General features: G+C 50.6%; 2 protein-coding genes across 17 annotated transcripts in view; one reads left to right on the top strand and one right to left on the bottom strand.

Moving 5' to 3' along the window:
• LOC102894895 (olfactory receptor 2A14) overlaps positions 1–17,948 on the top strand; it is a 311,951-nt gene that overhangs the window by 87,477 nt on the left and 206,526 nt on the right. Inside the window, exon 1 of one of the 11 annotated variants that reach the window (XM_025045866.1) lies at positions 17,322–17,419. The exons of the other annotated variants lie outside the window; for them this stretch is intronic. The gene's annotated coding sequence lies outside the window, so the exon portion shown is untranslated. Of the gene's footprint in view, positions 1–17,321; positions 17,420–17,948 lie in introns of those variants that run through there. 11 annotated transcript variants of the gene reach the window in all.
• LOC102893978 (TRPM8 channel-associated factor 2) lies at positions 702–17,582 on the bottom strand. 6 transcript variants are annotated; one of them, XM_015588342.2, is made up of 8 exons: positions 17,415–17,582; positions 14,717–15,348; positions 8,049–9,040; positions 7,683–7,780; positions 6,671–6,884; positions 6,088–6,327; positions 4,633–4,970; positions 702–2,773 (listed from the first exon to the last, which is right to left on the bottom strand). In XM_015588342.2, the coding sequence occupies exons 2-8, from the start codon at positions 15,337–15,339 to the stop codon at positions 2,519–2,521; spliced, it is 2,760 nt and encodes a 919-aa protein (XP_015443828.1). In that variant the 5' UTR covers positions 15,340–15,348; positions 17,415–17,582; the 3' UTR covers positions 702–2,518. The 6 variants fall into 6 exon arrangements, with proteins under 6 accessions (XP_015443828.1, XP_006910513.1, XP_015443827.1 ...); XM_006910451.3 differs by having other exon boundaries at positions 14,717–15,351; positions 17,415–17,579; XM_015588341.2 differs by having other exon boundaries at positions 14,717–15,351; positions 17,290–17,421.

Below are 17,948 nucleotides of genomic sequence, written 5' to 3'. Positions count from 1 at the left end.
GTGCTGCGGTTAGTTTTTAATCGTTGTGAGAGTCCTCGTATAGCTTCATTTTCCTTAGGCCAATTGTGCTGGGTCTGAATTTCCAAATGTGCCGCGGTTTTGTGATCTCACCACCCGAGAGCTGCCTTTGGGCTGTTAAGGGACCAGCAACGGGAAAGCAGCAGCGGGGTGGTGGCTTCTTGGTTTGTCTAATTCTCCCTCTTACCTGTAATCCTCAGTATCATGAAAGGATAATAAATTGAAGCAGCTTTTTATAAGTTTGTTAAAAGGCTAGTGAAAATAATTTTTTTTTAAGTAGGGTCCTTACTGAAGTCTAAGATGGAAATGGCTATTACACTGCTCCATCTAAGGTGGCTTTAAGTGCTGTCCCCTCGATGTGAGGTAGTATGACACTTGCAGTAGTAACTAGGTGGCTCTGCTCTCAGACTGGGCTCCTGGTTGCTTCCTAAGGTGAGAGTTTCTTTTTTTCCACCTGTCTGTGGTGCCACCCACTCAACTTTTTGTTCCCTGAGAAGTCAGGTTTTGTCTTTGTCTCTGTGACCACTTACCACACCCAGCATTATCCATTCATTTACCCCAAACTAAGACCATGGCGTTCTTGTTGTTAAGGATACTCGGTCCTAGGGTAGAACTGCTGGGTTCGAATCCTTTCTCTGCCTAACCGGGAGGCTAATGAATGACATGCTGAGACAATGAGAAAATCGGATAGCAATACTTTTTTGGAGGTTAAATTTGATACTTAATAAAACTTCAATAGCAAACGTGGGATAACTCAGAACTTCGTTGAACTTCCTTTCATCCGTTTTCTGGGTGAATTTTTGTTTAAATTGTAACTCATTCACGGAGGATAAGCTCCACATTTTTTCATTGCTCTGGGCTTCAGTCAAGCCCTGACGCTTAGCTTTGTGACATCAGAAGTTATTTCCTATTTCTTAGTGTCCGTTTTCTCATCCGTGAAGTGGGAATCATAAAAGTACCTAAATCACAGATCTGCGGCAAAGGTTCTGCAATGCATAGAAAGTACCTCGCACAATGCCTGGGACAGAGTGACTGCTCCTTATATGTCTGGTGTCATTACTGTTCTTTCAATCAACACATATTTCCTGAGCACCTTTTTATATAAACGGCACCTGGCAAAGGACACCAGTGGAATAAAAGGAAGTTATTCTAGAATTGAGGGACGTGCTGGTGAACGCAGAAGCAGACGTTCCTTCTGAGGAGACACTCTGCTCTCAGCAAAGCTCGTGGAATAATATTCGAAACCTCAAAAGAATGCGGTTTAAAAGGAAGCTAGAGAAAAGCAGCTCGGTGTACACCCCATTAATCCCAGAGCCAGGTCTCCAATTTTAACCCCACCTAGCTAAAGAGCTGGGAGAGGCTGGAATGAGGTTATGCGAAAGATCAGGAAATGCTGGGTTATGGGTTAATTAGGTGGTTGCGGGTTAATTTGGTGTGCCGCATCCAGTAATCCTGCTCTGGGGCGAAGCCTGTCACGTCCACGCACCTCTCTGCACAGCCGCTGTCAAATGACTGCCTTGATTCCATGGTGACCAGAGGAGTCATCGGCCTGTTTTGTGCTAAGAACCAAGGCTTATGGACTTGGTAGAGGCTGCTAAAGGGACTTTTCCCTGTGGTTGAAATAAAAGTCCTAGAAGATGGAACTAACCAAGAAGACCAAACCCTGCCAGCTTTGTAACACCCAGTTTGAGTTTACATCACTCCTTAGGTTTTACCCGAGAATCCTTCCAGAGGCAGGAAAAGGATCTAGGATGGGCTAAGCCCTCAGCATCCACTACAATACCACGTCTGGGAATGACACTGGTATCCCTTAAATGCTCTTTCATGAGGACTAAGGGCTCATCTCAAGGTGGCCAACTCTGAAGTGAGATTCAATTTTCAGGCTGTCCAAAAAAACAAAAAACAAAACTGGACAGACAGGCCACTACAGGACCTGGTGAAGGCTTGAAGATCCCCTTGCCTGCTGTGGTGCATGAGCACGTTCACCATTATCAAGAAATGAAGTTCTCTCCCCATGTCACGGATGCGAATGCAGAAGCACAGAGATGCTAAGTGACTTTCCCATGGTACCAAAGCTGGCGCAGGGTTCTCTGCACGGCACCAGCCTGTCCCTCCTGCAACTAGAAAACTTCTCAAAGCATAAGAAATGAAGAGCCATGTTCCAGGCTGGCGGTGGTGAGGGGATGGTAGCAGATCACTGCGGTGACCCACGGTCTTCAGAACCATTGGTCAGAAACAGAAGTCAAGAGCCTGCAGAACCTCAAGATGCCGAGATGAAAAATCTTGCCCCAGCCGACTAGGATGGCGAAGCAAGTGGGAGCAACAGCCTGAGCAGAGAAACATCACAAGGAGGTGCCAGGGACTTTTCCTGAGAAAGTAAGTTTCTTTTAATCTTGAAGACAGGGGAGGATGCAGGATGCAGGCTCAAGGTCCACGCGGCCAGACACACGGCCAGACACACGGGCGGTGGAGCTGGCGCGCCCCTTCCTCTCCTCCCACGTTACCCCTCGGTGTGGACGTGAACCCGCATGGGGTTTTCCTGCCACTGAGGCAGACAGGCCAGACTGTCAGCCACTTCCTTCTGGACGGGCCAGCCCCAGGCCTTGAAGAAAGGAGCCAGATTCTTCTGCACTCTTTCGGAAAACTTCTTCACCCACAGATTCATCTTGCTGGTGTTGTCTTTGGGGATGCCGGAGAGGGTCTGGTACTCAGCAAAGAGCTGGGTGAACGGCTCCCACCCAAAGGCCTCCTGGAGCTGGGGAGAGGAAGAAGGGAAAGGAGGAGTCAAGCCTGTCAAAGTAACTGCAACATACGTGGTCTTACGAATACTTCGTTTTCAGCAATTACTGCCCTTTGCTCATGCGCTTCAGTGTTATCTGCCCCTGTCCCCCCACGTGGCCCCTGCGCATCAGTACAGTGCTATTGGTTCGTTCTACTTCTTGGCCACAAAACCTGTACCATCTGGATCTGGTAGGAGACTTCATGGGAATCTAATATCTGAAAAAAGGTAAATCCTCAATAAATGACAGCTATTATTATTATCTTTAATTAAAAAAAAAAAAATGTTCCCTAGACATCGGATAGGTTTGAGCATGAGTGAGATGAGACACCTTTCCATCGTACATATTCGGGCTGGTATGGGCGGGCGACAGAGCTCAATCTCGACAGGTGACTTAATAGAGAATAGACAAGATGGTCAAGCTCATTTCGGCCGCAGGAAGGAAGCGTGGGGAGGCACGGGGCTTGGAATGGCAAGGAGTGCTCACAGCGGGAAGCAGCACCGTGTGCTGGAGGATAAGGATGGAGGCGAGGACGCTGGGAGGTGGAGCTGGGGGTGCTGGAAAAGCCTGACCGCAAAGGGCCTTCGACGCCCTGCCAGCAGCTGTGACTTTGTCCCGTGTGGAAGGGAGAGCGCTCGGAGGGTGTTAAACCGGGAATGTGAAGACTGTTTTGGAAGCGGTGTGGAAGACGGGTGTAGGGCTCCGGGCAAGATGCTGGAACGATTTAGGCGGCTTCCTGAGCTAAGGTCACAGCAGGAGGAGTGAGCGGGAGCAGGGATCTGCCTGCCCTGAGGCTGAGGTTCAGACTCCCAGGTGACAGGCGTCTCGGTAGCTTTTGCAAAATGATATTCAGGGCTCTGCGGTGAGGGGATGTGGGGGGCGTGGGCAGACTTAGGGCTCTAACTTCTACTTCAGTGGCAACCTGCCCTTTAAGGTCTGTTTGCTTGTGGACCCTCGGACTGGCCGTGTAAGAATCCAGAAGGGATGCGGTGCAGTTCTCTCACCGGCATTCACTCTTTAGAAAATGCGTGAAAGAAACACAGATCAAAGAAAGCATATGGAAGTGCCGAAGCCTGTAGCTCGCCATTGATTCCTGATTTTAGGTTCTGGGTCCACCCTTTAAGTGTGGTATCGACGGGCTGCGTAAACTCCTTAACTTAGTATGCGTCTCTGAGAAAGTGGGCCATCCGGCTCCTAGCCGTAGGGCCGAGGTGGACAGCGTCGGAGGTCTGATGTGGAGAACAGCTTTGACATCTCCAAAACACTACAATTCAAAGCAGGATTGGGGGAGGGGACAGGGACTTGTGCTTATTTCACAGGAAGTCGACCTGGTTCAGGGCTTTCTCCCACTGGGTTGGTCGGTTATTTATTTTTTCGTTCTAAGATCATTTTGGGTTCACGTGGGGTGATAGAAGGCTGAGAGTATGGTGAACAGGTGGATCTCCAACCATGCCTCCTTTTAGTGCTGTAGACACGTCTGTTATTATGAAGGGATGTAACACTCGACCCATAAAACTAAGATGAGCAAAAACAAAGCAAAACAGAACTATGACCATTTCTGGAGCACTTATGAGGAGACCAAGGACCAGGGAATGGGAGAACTCTACTTATTATTATTATTTTTTATATACTGCTTCCCATTTCCTCTTCCTTAATCATCACAAAATCACAGGAGGCACGTGGGACAGGTACCATGCTCTCCGACTGAGCGATGTGTAACCCGAGAAGCACCACCATGTGGCCCCGTCTCCCATGTCCAGGGGGGTGGCGGGACCCAGGATGCTACATGGCGGGGAGTCTGGTGGCCCCATCTCCCTGACTTTTGGCTCAGTACCTGCAGATACGTTTCCAGAGCTGTCCACACGTTCCAGTTGCTCAGGGGGGCCCCCTTCCCCAGGTGCTCTTTGATCCTCTCCTCTCGTTGTGTGGGGCTCAGAGCAGCGTGGGCCTGAGCCCTGGGGATGCCCAGGATCGTCTCATGCACGTAGACTGACCAGAGGTTGCAAGTGGCTTCGGTGGTGTGTGGCGGGAACTCCCACCCGCACTGCTGCTGGTTGTGGCCCAGCTCGTGGATGGGTCCCCACAGACCGCTGCTTCTCATGGTGGCCTCACTGATGAGCTCCTGTGCCGACTCCAGGTGGCACATGATGGGGTACCCTGAGTGCATCCAGCCTGGGAACCCAACAGGAAGAGGTGACGCACGGTGGGGGAGAGCACCCAAACCCGCCTCCCATCATCCCTCTCTGCCGCGTGACTTTTCCTCACCATCCTGTCTGACCCCGAGTGATTCCAGAGTCTTTGTGCTGATGAGAGTCGGTGGCTTTTCCTCACTTGGTCAGAAAGGGAGGAGTCCTTGACCCCAGCCACTCTCACCGGAGTGAGCCCTACTCACTCTGACCCTGAAGAGTGAGAATACACTTCACACTGCCATTCTCGCCACAGTTCGGGGCTTTGTCGGTGTGTGTGTGAGTCTCACATGCATGTGAGCCTGTGACATTACGTCCTGTGTCTGAACTGGAGGTCCCTGAGGCTAGAACAGTGTCATCCCTTCTTTTCCTATATGAATCGCTATTGTCCAGTTTTATGCTCTTTAACAGAGAGAATTCTGTCTTATAAAAATAAGAAAACTGAGGTGCATAGGAATTTTCTCCATGTTGGAATTAGATTTCCTCATTTTTCCTTAGATGCCCTTCTTTCCTCTAAACCAGTGGTCCCCAACCTTTGTGGTACCAGAGACCGGTGTTCCTATGAGAATCTAATGCTTGATGACCTGACGGGGAGCTGAGGCGGTGATGCTAGCATTGGGGAGCGGCTGCAGACACAGATGAAGCTTCGCTCGCTTGCCTGCCACTCGCCTCCTGCTATGCGACCCGGTTCCTAACAGGCCACAGACTGGTACCAGTCCGTGGCCCAGGGATTGAGGACCCCTGCTCTAAACCACTCAAGACTTAACATAAACCTCTTCACCCCCTATTTCCATTGCCAGCTCTGTCTTACGTTCGAAGGAAATATTTCTATATTAGCCTCTTCTTGAAATGAACCTCATTGTCACCTGTGAACTCCTGGTACCTTTTTTCCCCCCTGAAACTGTTCTACCAATCCTGTGACATCTCAGCTCACAAATGTTTCCTAGGTGAACATCTTTGCATCCCATCAAGGTTCACGTCTCTTCCATCTTTTTACCCTCACTCCACGTGCAATCACACCCTGTACATACTGGACACTGACCAAAGGCGAAATAATAGACAGGTGGCGTCCACTGACCGGCACCCTTCCCTAGAGCACCCACCAGCTGAGATCTGCACGTCAGCGACAATCCTCTCGGGACGCAGGAACGGGAAAGGCTTGGCCGCCAGCTTGGCTATCGCCCGCATCATCTCGTCCCAGAAGCGGAGCACGGGCCCAGGGTCCTCCAGGGCCCGGAGGTTTGCGGTTGGCACTGTCAAGATGATGTTGTCTGTGGCCAGCTCGCCCCAGGGAGCAAGGTTCTCCTGGATACGACTCCTCCACTCCTGCAGGGATGTCTTACCTGGGAATAAATATCATGCAGCCTGTCGCCCACTTCCCTAACTCTGCTTGAGCTGAAAAACACAGCTTGAACTCATTTCGGGAGGGCACGGCAGTGATGAACTATTATCATGTGGGTGTCCATGCTATGAAGTGAAGGACAGGCCTCCAGACCCTCCCCTCGGTCCTGCCTCGGAGTCTCTGCAGACATGCGTGGGCCATTTCTCCTGCCTCCTCCACCATCACCTCGAATGGTTGTCCCTCCATCTGTCCACCCATCCTTATCCTGCTCCCCTTAGCAACCAGCCCCTAACGACTGTGGTACCTGCAGCACTCGCGCTCCCCTCGACGTTCAGTCCACTTACCCAGCTTGTAGTACGGGGCGGGCACAGCCCTCTTGATGGTGACGGGCACGGGGCCCAGTTCACTGCCCTTGGGCACGATGACATAGAGAAGGCCACCCCAGAGACAGGAGACCGACTGTTTGGTCCTGTCCATACAGCACCGATGAGTCACCACGGGGGCTCGAGACAGTTTGCTGGCCTTGCTCAAGTCATCGGTGTGGCAGCCAATCTGGACCTGGGAAGGTGATGCCGCCTGTGTCGGGGGAACTAGGTCCCTGTGCTGTGTGTGTGGGTTGCGTGTGGTGCTGTGCAGATGGGGGGTGTTAGAAAAACTCCAGCTTCCCCTTTCTATGAGCGATGCACGGACACCTATGAAACGGTAGCGTTGCAAAAGCCGTATGGACTGAAAGGCACGTAGAACGGAGCCAGTGTGCGCATTCCCTTCCTGCTCAGACAGGAGGCCCCCCTGGAGGTGGTGGCATCTGGCCCCAGGGGCAACTGAGTCTCTCTCCCCTGTGCCTAGGACTTCCTCCTGGTCAGGTGGGCTGAGTGCTGTGGTGTTTGGAGTCCTGGGCTTGATTTTCTTAGGTTTAATGTTCCGTTCTGCATGTAGGGCCTATTTTCCTGAGGGCTGGGATTAAGTATGCCCTGCAGATGTCAAGGTAAAGAGGTTAAAGTCCAGAAGGGCTGCGCCGCGGGGAGCCGGGCGAGGCCGTGAGGATGCCGCGGCCTTCCTTCTCCTCGCACCTCGTGTCTATCCGTCCCTTCGCGAGGCAAAAAGCACCTTGCGGCATAGGCTTAGGTCTGATTACTAGAGCTGGGAACAGAGCTCCGGCATCGTCCCCCACTCCCTTAGACCCCCTGAAATTTAGCCGCTTCGCCTGTGACATCTGCGCTCATCCAGCTCACGGCGGTGCCACCAGCAGCATTTTTTTTTACGCCCGTCCTGTGCTGCTGGTGGCACCGCCGTGAGCTGGATGAGCGCAGCAGCCCTGAGGTTTCGAGATGTGGGCGGCGGGTGCTCTGGCCTTACCTTCAGGCCAGCATGGGTTGCAGCTTCAGACAGCGAGACTTCTGCATTCTGTCCGTTCAAGAGGTAGAGCCCAGTACTCACCCAGGACTCCCCATTGCCTGACAAAAGCCATAGGAAAGGCTGAGTTCTCCCGGGATCTGGGGCCTCCCAGCCCCTCCCAGAGGTGCAGCCCTCCCCTGCCTGCCTCACCGCATCCCTGCTTCTCCTCCCTTCTAAACCCCGAGCAGAACCCCAACCCATCTTCCTGAAAGTACCTGAGAGAATGGAGCCGGCCTGCCTGAGCTCCAGGACCTGCACTGCCCACGAGGCCCACGGCCCCAGCTTCCCAGCTCCCACAATGCTCTAGGCGCTCCCCTCACTCCATACCTGGGTTGCTTCCATTGATCTCCACAGTGATGGGGTGTTCGGAGGGGTCCAGACTGGAGTGGCAGGTCCAGGTTCCAAGTCCCTGCACCAGCTGGGAGCAGTCAGTCCCAGAGCGTGCCAGCTCCGTGGCCAGGCAGAGCACGGCAGCCTCACAGGAGTCACGGGCCACTGGGTTTTCTCGGCTCACCGCCGGGAGGCCGGTCGACCGCAGCATTTTCCTCAGGAGTCGGTGCAAGGATGTGTAGACTGGGACCCCCTCTGCAGGAATCTGCAGGAAGGCGGCGCCATCGACTCCCAGTTTTGCCAGCCAGCTCTTTTCCAAGTCCCCATGGTCCTGGTTCAGGACAGCCTGGAATTCCGACAGCGCCCGCCGGAAGTGGTAGCTCAGCATCTGGGGGGTGGGGACGGGGAACTGGCCTGGGTTAACAGTCCCAGATAGGATGCTGAGGCCAAAGCAGTTGAGGATGACGTTTCCGGGGAAACCAGCCAATGTGGAGCGGCCCGGGTTCTGGGAGGCCCACCACCAGGCCTGGCCCCCGATCAGCAAGCCTCCTCCCTCGGCGACAAACTCCTGCAGCTGCTTAGCCTCCTTGTCACTGTAAGCCACACAGCAGTAGACATGCAAGCCACCTGTCAGATGGGGCTCCAGACTGCACTCCAGGCCATGCTCCGACAGTAGGGCACACAGGTTTTTCAGACGTGTGTTCACCCCAACTTTGCCCGCCTCGCCTCTGGCCAGCCAGCGCACAGCATTGAGCAAAAAGGGCGTCATCTTGGGAGCACAGAGCATGCCTTCGTGGGCAGCCAGGACCACCCGGCCCCTGCCGTAGCGGGCAGCGGCCAGGAAGCAGCCGAGGGAGGCATCTAACCCCAGAGGGAAGGCCAGGGCCCCGTGCACCAGCAGCTGCGAGGGGATTCCTCCCGTCTTGATGTCCAGCTCTGAGATCCCTTCCAGGAGCTGGTGCAGGTCCTGCCTGAGGTCCTCCCCACACCTGGAAAGTGACATGGGGGACAAAGGGGTTACAGTCAGTTAAGGAACCCCTGAAATGAGCTCACTGAATAGAGAAATCTACGTATAGGTACAAAGATTACACTGGCCACACAAATTTCCTCACTGTTACTGACACCATCGAGGATTTTAGTGTGCGACACCGTTTATTTCATCATGTCTAAGACCTGTTTTTTTCACCTTTTAACACTTGATGTCATATCATTGTTTAATTGGCACCGTCTGCTCTTTCTTAGTGACACATAAAATAATGGAGTTTCTTATAATCCATGTTATCATAGATTTGAGGAAATGCTGAAGAATGAAGTAGCGGCCTTGTTCTTTGCACGTCTTAAAATTCATTCTCCAAATGAACACTTCTAGGAATTCTTCTCATGTGAGTCCATTGAGTATTGAATTATCTGACTTGAATGTCCTATCTTTTTAAATGATTAAACATATAACTGAATTAAATGAGAAAAAAATAGTGTTTTATTACTAGAGAAAGTAATATACATTTCTCAGAGCTGATTTTTCTGCACAGGAGGTCTGTGAAAAACATCAAATTGTCCTCACCTTGTGCTAGCTCTGATCTAAAAACATGTTATAAGGAAATTGTTTACTACTGCACTTGAAGGTTTATTACAAACAAACACTCTTTTTAAAAACATTCCCACCTAAATTTGTGAGAAATGGTAAAAATGTAGTGAATTCGGAAAAGGTTTTGTATTCTAGGATTTTTCTTTTCTTTTCTTTTTTTTTTTAAAACCAATTTGTAGATATTCTAAAGTCAAACAACAAGAAATTGGTGAAATAAGTTATGGTTAACCATAGATAGCATACCATGTGGTAATCAAAACAATTATTAGATAATGGAAAAACTTTTTAAATCAGATTCCAAGATACTGTGCACTAAATAAGTCAAATTTTGCAAAACGAACATCAAAACCGAAACAAAACAAACCCCCTCCCCACAAAACCAGACAAAGAAACATGATTTAAAGCATATTTATCAAAATGTCATTAGTGATCATCTTGACTAGTGAAATTATAGGTGATCTGAATTATCTTTATAAGACTTTGTCTCATAATAAATATCAAATGTTAAAAAAGTTTACTCATTCAAGTAGCAAAACGTTATTGAAAAAATTATCACTTTTACGATTCCTCCACAATTCCTCTTCAGCATGAAAATGAGGACATATCATGTCTTAGTACTGTCATCTCACTTTCAAACTAACCCAGCGAATGTCACACGGGTTCAGGCATCAGTTTTGCCCACAGTTTTTTCTACCTGTAGAGACTCAAGACTTATTTTGAGGAATAATGACGCCAAGGTACAAGACTTGCTTGCAGACTTGGCTTCCACTCTTAAGTGTTCTTCCAGAATCTTCTGATGGGCACCTCAAAAAGCTTCAGCTAAGAATAGAAAACCCTTAATATGGGGAGCTGCCATCAGTGAAATTGGTGACCTGATGGTTCACACTCAATGTGCTTATAAAAATTTCTAAATGCTGCTATCCAGTTGAGCAGGTCACTCGTGGGCTCTGGTTCTGACCAGTTAGCATATGCTCCTGCTTACTTGGTTGGCACAGAAGCCTGACAATCCTGTGACATTTACTTCTCCTCTCAAAGCTGCCATTTGCTCATGTGCTTCTGGGAATATTAAGTAAAGATAACACTTGTAAGTTGGCAAATACAGTGCTCGATACATAGTGAGTCTTCGACATATATTAGTGATTATTTAAAATACATAAATACACACAGAATATTGATTTGATAAATAGGACTTTATTTCTGGTAAACAGGGACTTTCATGTCTAAAGGTCGCTGTTACAGGTTGCATTGTGTCCCTCCAAAATTCCTGTGTTGAAGTCCTAACCCCCAGCACTTCAGCATGTGACCTTATCTGGAAATAAGACGATTGCATGTGTAATTAGCTAAGTTAGGGTGAGATCATACTGGAGTAGGGTGTCCTTATATAAAGGAGAAATTTGGACACAAACAAGCACACCGGGAGAATGCCACGTTAACGTGAAGGCGGGGATCAGGGGGATGCTTCCACAGGCCAAGGAACGCCGAAGATTGCCGGCCACCCACCAGAAGCTGGGGGAGAGGCCTGGGTGGAGCATGGTCTCCCCGACAGCTCAGAAGGAACCAACTCTGCCAATGCCTGGACCTCAGATTCCTAGCCTCCGACTGTGAAATGATGCATTTCTGTTGCTTAATCTACCAAGTTTGTGGCACTTGGTTACATCAGCCCTGGGAAGCTAATATAATCACAATTCTGAAAATTGATCCTCATCGAACACTTTCAGTGTAGGTGATAGGTCAAATTGATCTGGAGATATCCTAACATTCTTGGACTTAACTTTTAAAAACACTGACACTGAGTCGGAAAGTTACTCAGGGGTGGGACCACATCTCGTATGTCTCTGGTTCCAACAGTACCCTAGTACTGTGCCCGGTGGGGAGACAGCATCCAGAGACAGTAAGGCATACCATAGAAAGGAGGGGCCTTCAAGGATGTAGTCGGTATAGTTAGCATGTCTCAAATGAGGGCAGCCGTCTGAGCTGCATTGCAGTGTCCTCGTCTGATAAAAGGACCTGCCTTCTCAGTGTTGCCGGTACTCAGTAACCCGTTCTATGTTAAATGCTTAGGACAGTGCCTGGCACGTTTCTGAAATTTTAAACGAGGTGGTCAGGATAGGCTGCACATGAAGCAACATTTGAGCCAAGAGTTGTAGAAGATGAGTCAAATCAGCCAGGCAGATATCTGAGAAAGGACAAGTTCAGGTCAAAGAAACTGCCAGTGCAAAGGCCCCCAGAAGGGACAAGCCTAGTAGAGTCTGCAGCACAGAAAGGCCTGTGTGACTGCAGCTGAGTGGGGCGGGAGGCCCGAGGCGTGATGGGGAAGCCAGGTAACTCTCAACAGATGGCTTGACAATATTATAAGGGTAATATTCATGACCTCAGATATCTATTTACCAATATTTAAGTCTTATACAATATCTACTTATAATAGTTAAGTCTGGATACTGACTTAATGAAAGCGGCTATTATTTAAGGAGGTTTAAAGTATGCTAGGCGCTTACACATAGGGATTCTCTCTTTTAATCAACATAATAAACCTGCAAGTTCTTATTCTTGCTTTATAAATGAGACTTAGACTCCTTGGGCAGTTTGTCTATGTTTCTTAGCTGAGAACTGGCGGTGACAGGAAGCAAATCTGGGGTGGTTGGCATCCACAGCCAGTTTGGTCCACACACCAGAAATCTCTCACCAATTGCTGAGTCTTTGCATGAAGCCCACGGCTGGGTATTTGGCAATCGACAGTTACATTTTGTGCAAAAGAGCCTTCAAAAAGATGTGAAGATGTGAATAATAATACCGCATTTATGAAAAAGAAAGAAGACACACGTTCCCTCAGAGCCGAAAGGGCCGAAGCCACTGAGGGAGAAATGAAGGGAGAGGTGGCGATGTTTAGGTAACAGATCAAATCACACCTGAGCAGACAGGTGATACGGGCGATGGCCTTCTGAATGCCGCTTAAAAAACTGTCATGGCGATGACGCCGGCGATCAGAAAGTGCACTGCGAAGTGAGCCGTCGTCATTTCCACCGTATGTTGGCCTCGTCCTTGGGCTGGCGAACTGACTTATTTTACCTGAGGTGTTTCGTTCTTAATTTGTTTTTCTTCACTCTGAAATGCCCTTTTTCATCTCATCTGTCTCGTTTTATTTAAAATATACTTCCGGAAAGTCCTTTTGTAGCTCGAAGCATTCTCAGAAAATCTGCTTCTGTTCACTGGGTCACCTTTTTCTTCCTGGTGTGACTGATCCTCTTGCCCTTCCTGTCTCTCTTATATTTCTCTTTTAAGTCTCTTGTAGCATTAGTATGTAGTTATTTATTTTTTCCCCACAACTGGCGTGCGCAGATGGAGTCCGTGTCCTGAGATAGCGTGGGTGAATTCTCTGTGGTGTTCTTTTCTCGGGCACCAGTTTGTTCTACACAAACGCATCCATCTACCTCCTCAAATTATACCGTATGTCGCTTCTTTCCAGCTTCTTATCACCTGAGATTTACAGCACTAACTGAAGGTCAATGACCAGCTGGGGCCTAGTATCGTCCTCGCTGGTGGCCGGTCTCTCCACATTTTGGGGACTTCGAGCTAGGCTTAGTCCACCCAAGTGGGGATGGAAGAGGACAAACACAGCATCCCTTTCTGCCTCACCGAATCTTGAAGTAGCTTTGCTGCTTTTACACGTGAGGGTTGTTTTATCTTAAATGTCCACTCACCCAATTTGTTCATTCTTCTAGGACACGAGAAGGTATTAATGACCATTCTTGGATTCGTGGCTTTAAGTCTTTTCTTTCAGTTGTGCATCTGGAGTGGGGGTGGTGTCAGGAGATGCTGGACCACCCATCAGCTACCTGTCTCTCTCACTGGCCAATGCTTAGCAATTTAGGCATCGGCATCAAAACCCCCAAGTTCAGCTGCTGACTTATTATTTTTCATTCATCTGGTCAGATTTGGTGGAGAGGGCAATTCCAGGATCTAGCCTCATTTCACACAGTCTTTAACTAGAAACTCTCTTCATTTATGGATCTTGAATATGAAAACGAACTGGTGCTGCTTACGAGCTGGGAGTCCTTAGACAAAGGCCTTGCACGCTACGGGACCGTGGCGAAGAGCAAACGGGGTAACGTGTAATGTCCATGGGATGCAGGAACCTAAGCGACTAGACTGTGTGTGCACTTCCATTCCAGCAGCTCCTAATCCGTTCTAGACCTTGTAGGTGAAGGGTAATGAGATTAAGGTTTTCCCCAGACTCTTCAGTGTCTCTCAGTATTACAGCAGCAAGTGACTCTGGATCCTATTTTGCATATAAAAGTAACTGCAGTGTCCTCTTTAGGCTGATGAACCAGGCAGCAGTCAGCTCTTGCCCTTGGGGATGGGACGTGAGTGAGAGAATCTTTTGTTGGCTTTTAGAGCCGGCCCCTCCCCTGGGCAGACCTCGAGACTCCCTGAATGAGCTCCAGAGCCTTCAGCAGATTTTGAAGTTAGCAAACCTGCTAGGTTAGTCCTGGAGGGCCCTGACCGAGATTTGCTGGCAGGAAAGTTCACTGAAAACCTCAGAGGGGAAGTACCATGAAGAAGACAGGAGTCTGAGCTGAGGGCTTGGGCTCAACGTAAGGGCCTTCTTAGGCTTTATAGCTGACCTCGCTGGTCAGCTACGGCTGGCTTTGGCTGAGGCTGGAAGCCTCTGAGACTCAGCTCCCCCGGCAGTATATTCCGTGACATGAAGCTGTCTGCGGTGCTAACATCAGTGCACCGGGCTACGTTTCTCTTGTTATGGTTTTGGATGAGTAGCCATTCATTTATTTACTCGTTAATTTCTATCGTCTACAAATATATGTTGCTCCCTTGCACACACCAGGCCCTGAGAATAAAGCAGCATATGTCATGGGCAAGATCATTGCATTCATGGAGCTTATTATTCTGGTTGGCAAGACAGGCACTCGCAAGCACACAGGCGGGAAACGTACCGACTTTAGGGAATAAAGTCATCGATCTTTAGGGAATAAATGGAGAAACTGTGGTAAAGGGGAACTGGAAGGTTAGTCCTAGATACAGTAGGGCCTTTGGGGAAGGTTCCCCGTAAGGACTCGTTACTCACCTGACCTCAAGTGGGATCTTAGGCACCTTCTTAGAGACCTTGAACTGGCCTCTGTCCCCACGGATGTCGGTGAAGTACACTCCGGCCACACTGGTCACCTGGTTTCCGGGGAACCTGGACAGCACCTTGTCACGACCGTGCTGACTGGCCCAATACCAGGCCTGGCCCCCAATGAGCAAACCGCCCCCCCATTTCACAAACTGGGTCAGCTCTGCAGTCAGGGTGTTGTTGTAGGCGTTGATGCAGTAAACCCGCAGAGGGTCTCCAGGGTCTGGCCGAATCTGTGCCTCGACCCCCGAGGCCTGCAGGATGCATGCTAGTGATTTCAGGGAGGGGTGCACGCCCACGGGAGCCCCACGGGAGTGCTGGAGCCAGTGCACTGCATTGAGAAGAAATGGAGCCAAGCCAGTATCCAGCAGGTAGCCCTCGTGGGACACTACCACCAGGCGGCCTCGGCCGTACGAAGATGCAGCAATGAGGACTTGGCCCTTGCCATTCACCATCACCGGGAAGGCGGCCTCTCCAGTAAGAAGGAGTTCACACGGGATGGGGCCTTTGGGGAGATCCCAGCTTGTCACTCCATCCATAAGGGCCTCGAAAGCATCAGCGGGAGTTGTCGCCATGTCGGTCAGCTGCTGTGGAGGAAAGCAAAGACAGCGGGGTCAGAACAGATGAAGGAATGCGTGAGCACACGAACGACTAAATGCATTCGGACGAAAACACCTCGGTGGGTCCCCACTGTGTGCCAAGCACTGGGGGCGCAGCAAGAAATGCAGCAGGCGAGGTCCCTGCTCTCACAAGCCTACTATTTTAGAAGGTGAAAGACCATAAATAAATAAGTAGATAAACATAAAATGCAGCAATTAGAAACTTATGCTGAAAATAAAACAGTGATGAGCTCTCGGGTGACAGGAAAGGCCCAGATGAGAAAGTAACACTGAAGTTGAAACCTGACATTTAAGTCGAGACCTGAAATGCTGAAGAGGAAGTGAGTTCCAAAGAAAGGGGGGCTGGAGAGAACTGGGTGGGGAGCTGTAGGACCTCGGTGGAGTGCGGGGGTGGGGAGGTTGGGGAAGACGGGTCCTGCAGAGCTTGGTGGATCATCCGGAGAGGTGATGAGTGGGAGCTGACGAAAAGGTCAGGTGACCTTTCAGAAACTGCATTGATTCTGGCAGCTTTGACTAAACGAGTTGGAAAGGCCTCCCAGTTTATCATGTCTGCCTTACTGGGGGGTTCCCCACCTCTGTTTGGGTAGCTCTTCCAAAATAAGGGGTGCCTAAAATGAAGCTCATTATTCCCCTCAAAATAGCTCTTCTTGGATAAATTAGTTAAGCCTCAGTTTCCCCATTTATAAAAAGAGAATCATGCATCCCCTAGAGGATTGTTTATGAAGATTAAGAGAATGCATGTAAAAACCCCTTGTCCTGGGCCAGATACACAGTGAGCACTGAGAAAACTTGAGTGTCTGTCCCTTAGCTACTCTTTCTAGCTTTCTCAAGTGACAAGGGCTATATAGTAGATGCTCCAGGCACCAGTGCCACTCCCCCTGGGCCCACTTCTGACTTCACTGGCTGCCTGAGGTGTGCTCTAGAATGAGTCCCCCAGAGGGTCCCAGGAGGAACGGAGCTCCAGCTGCCCACAGTGGACAGCAGCTCGGTGACATGGCCTTCCTTCGCTGCCTGTCTCTCGTTCCTTGTGGCATCCTCCCTCCTTCCTCACTCTGGCATTCTGTGCCCGCTTCCCAAATAAACTACCCACATCCTTCTCATCCTTCTGCCAGGCTTTGCTTTGGACAAGAGTCTAAACCAAGACATATGCCAAAGGCCCAAGTTGCGTTTGCCGCCTTCTTCCTCCTCTCCAGTTCCCATGTACAGTCAGCCACCTCATTCGTGCGTCTTCCCTACTGGGTCTCCAAATGTCAGTTCCTTTTGTTACGTTCATATCTAGACGAGACCACTCTGGTTTTACCTCCCAGGATGTATTCTCTTCTACGATCTTCCTCAGACTCTCAGGGCCTTCCAATTTCATCCCCCTAAGGCAAAAGCTGGGTGTCTCGCTCTGGTCCTTCAGGGTCTGAGCGCTCCATCGTTTTCTAGACTTTCTTTCCTGCTACATTTGTTCTCCGTGAAATCTCCCCGAGCATGACCTGTATTTCCTGTAAAATTCCGAATTCCAGCTCCTTTAAACTTTCCTTCTCGACTACCCACCTCTTTCTCAGTATTGCTCCGGGGACAGAGACTTCACAAACGAGAGCCCATCCCCAGCTGGAGCCTGGAGCGTGTGGGGGCGCCACGTTGGCCCTTGGTTCCTGCTAACTACCTCTGAGAGCACAAGAGAAGTCTTTCACTAATCTGGGCCTCTCTAGTTTTACAGGAAAAACAAACAGAAAACCCAGGAGGTGAGCAATATGTTCCCGAGACACTGACTCCAACTCTGTGCATCAGTGCGCGCGCGCACACACGCATCTCTGTCAAATTCTTGACTCACCAATTCAAAGAAACGAGAGAAAAGTGTTTTCAGACCCATAGGAAATAGCGCCAGACCGGCGAAACGAAACGAAACGAAACAAAAACCTGGCCGTAAGAGGAGAGGGATACTCCGATCGCGGGCTCGTTCTCGGGCAGGCGTCTGGCACCTGGGGGCGCACAGGGTGCCGGGTGCTCGGCCCGCCCAGCACGATCTCGGACTGAAAACTCACGCTCGGTTAGTCGGGTCCTTGGCGCAGGCTCCGGAGCCGGGGCTTGTGCAGGGGTGTGGCGGGCGGTCCGGTACTGGCCCGCGGGGCGGAGCGGGACGAGGGGAGGAGTGGGGAGGGCCGCGCCCCGGAGCCGCCTCCCCGCGGTCCCTCCCCGGCCCGCCTCACCGAGGGCGGCGCCGCGGGGTGCTTGCGGGGTGCCTGCGTGGTGCGCGGCCCGCCATCCCGCTAGGCGGGGTCCCTCGACCTGCGGGGATCGGGGCGGAAATGGGCTCTCCCAGACTCTCCAAGGGGTCCTGGGGGCCGAGAGGGAGCTCTGCAAAGTTGTTGGTATACTGGGTGAGAAAAGCAAACGCCAAGTCTCCAGTAAACTAGGTTAGGGGCAAACAGTCCCCCAGCAACAATGCAACCCACGGCCGCAGGTCTGCTTTGGCCCTGCGTGGAATTGGGCTTCCTTCTCTCCGGTCCTGGGGCACCGCGGCGCGGGACAACCGCGGCTGCTGTGTCACTGTCGCTTGGGGCTCCCGCGTCGAGCGC

The sequence above is a fragment of the Pteropus alecto genome, unplaced genomic scaffold, assembly GCF_000325575.1.
Source record: "Pteropus alecto unplaced genomic scaffold, ASM32557v1 scaffold22, whole genome shotgun sequence".
Lineage (NCBI taxonomy): Eukaryota > Metazoa > Chordata > Mammalia > Chiroptera > Pteropodidae > Pteropus > Pteropus alecto.
Note: the sequence above shows the minus strand (reverse complement) of the source record. Positions and strands in the feature narration are given on the sequence as shown.

Excerpts from the sequence above, each read along its gene's own strand:
- LOC102893978 (XM_025045862.1), bottom strand. The coding sequence starts at position 16,744 with ATGAAATTGGAAGGCCCTGAGAGTCTGAGGAAGATCGTAGAAGAGAAT. Across the intron at positions 6,885-7,682 it reads CAACCCATGCTGGCCTGAAG|GTCCAGATTGGCTGCCACAC; the intron begins GTAAGGCCAGAG and ends TCACCTTCCCAG. Across the intron at positions 2,774-4,632 it reads CTCTGGAAACGTATCTGCAG|CTCCAGGAGGCCTTTGGGTG; the intron begins GTACTGAGCCAA and ends TCCTCTCCCCAG.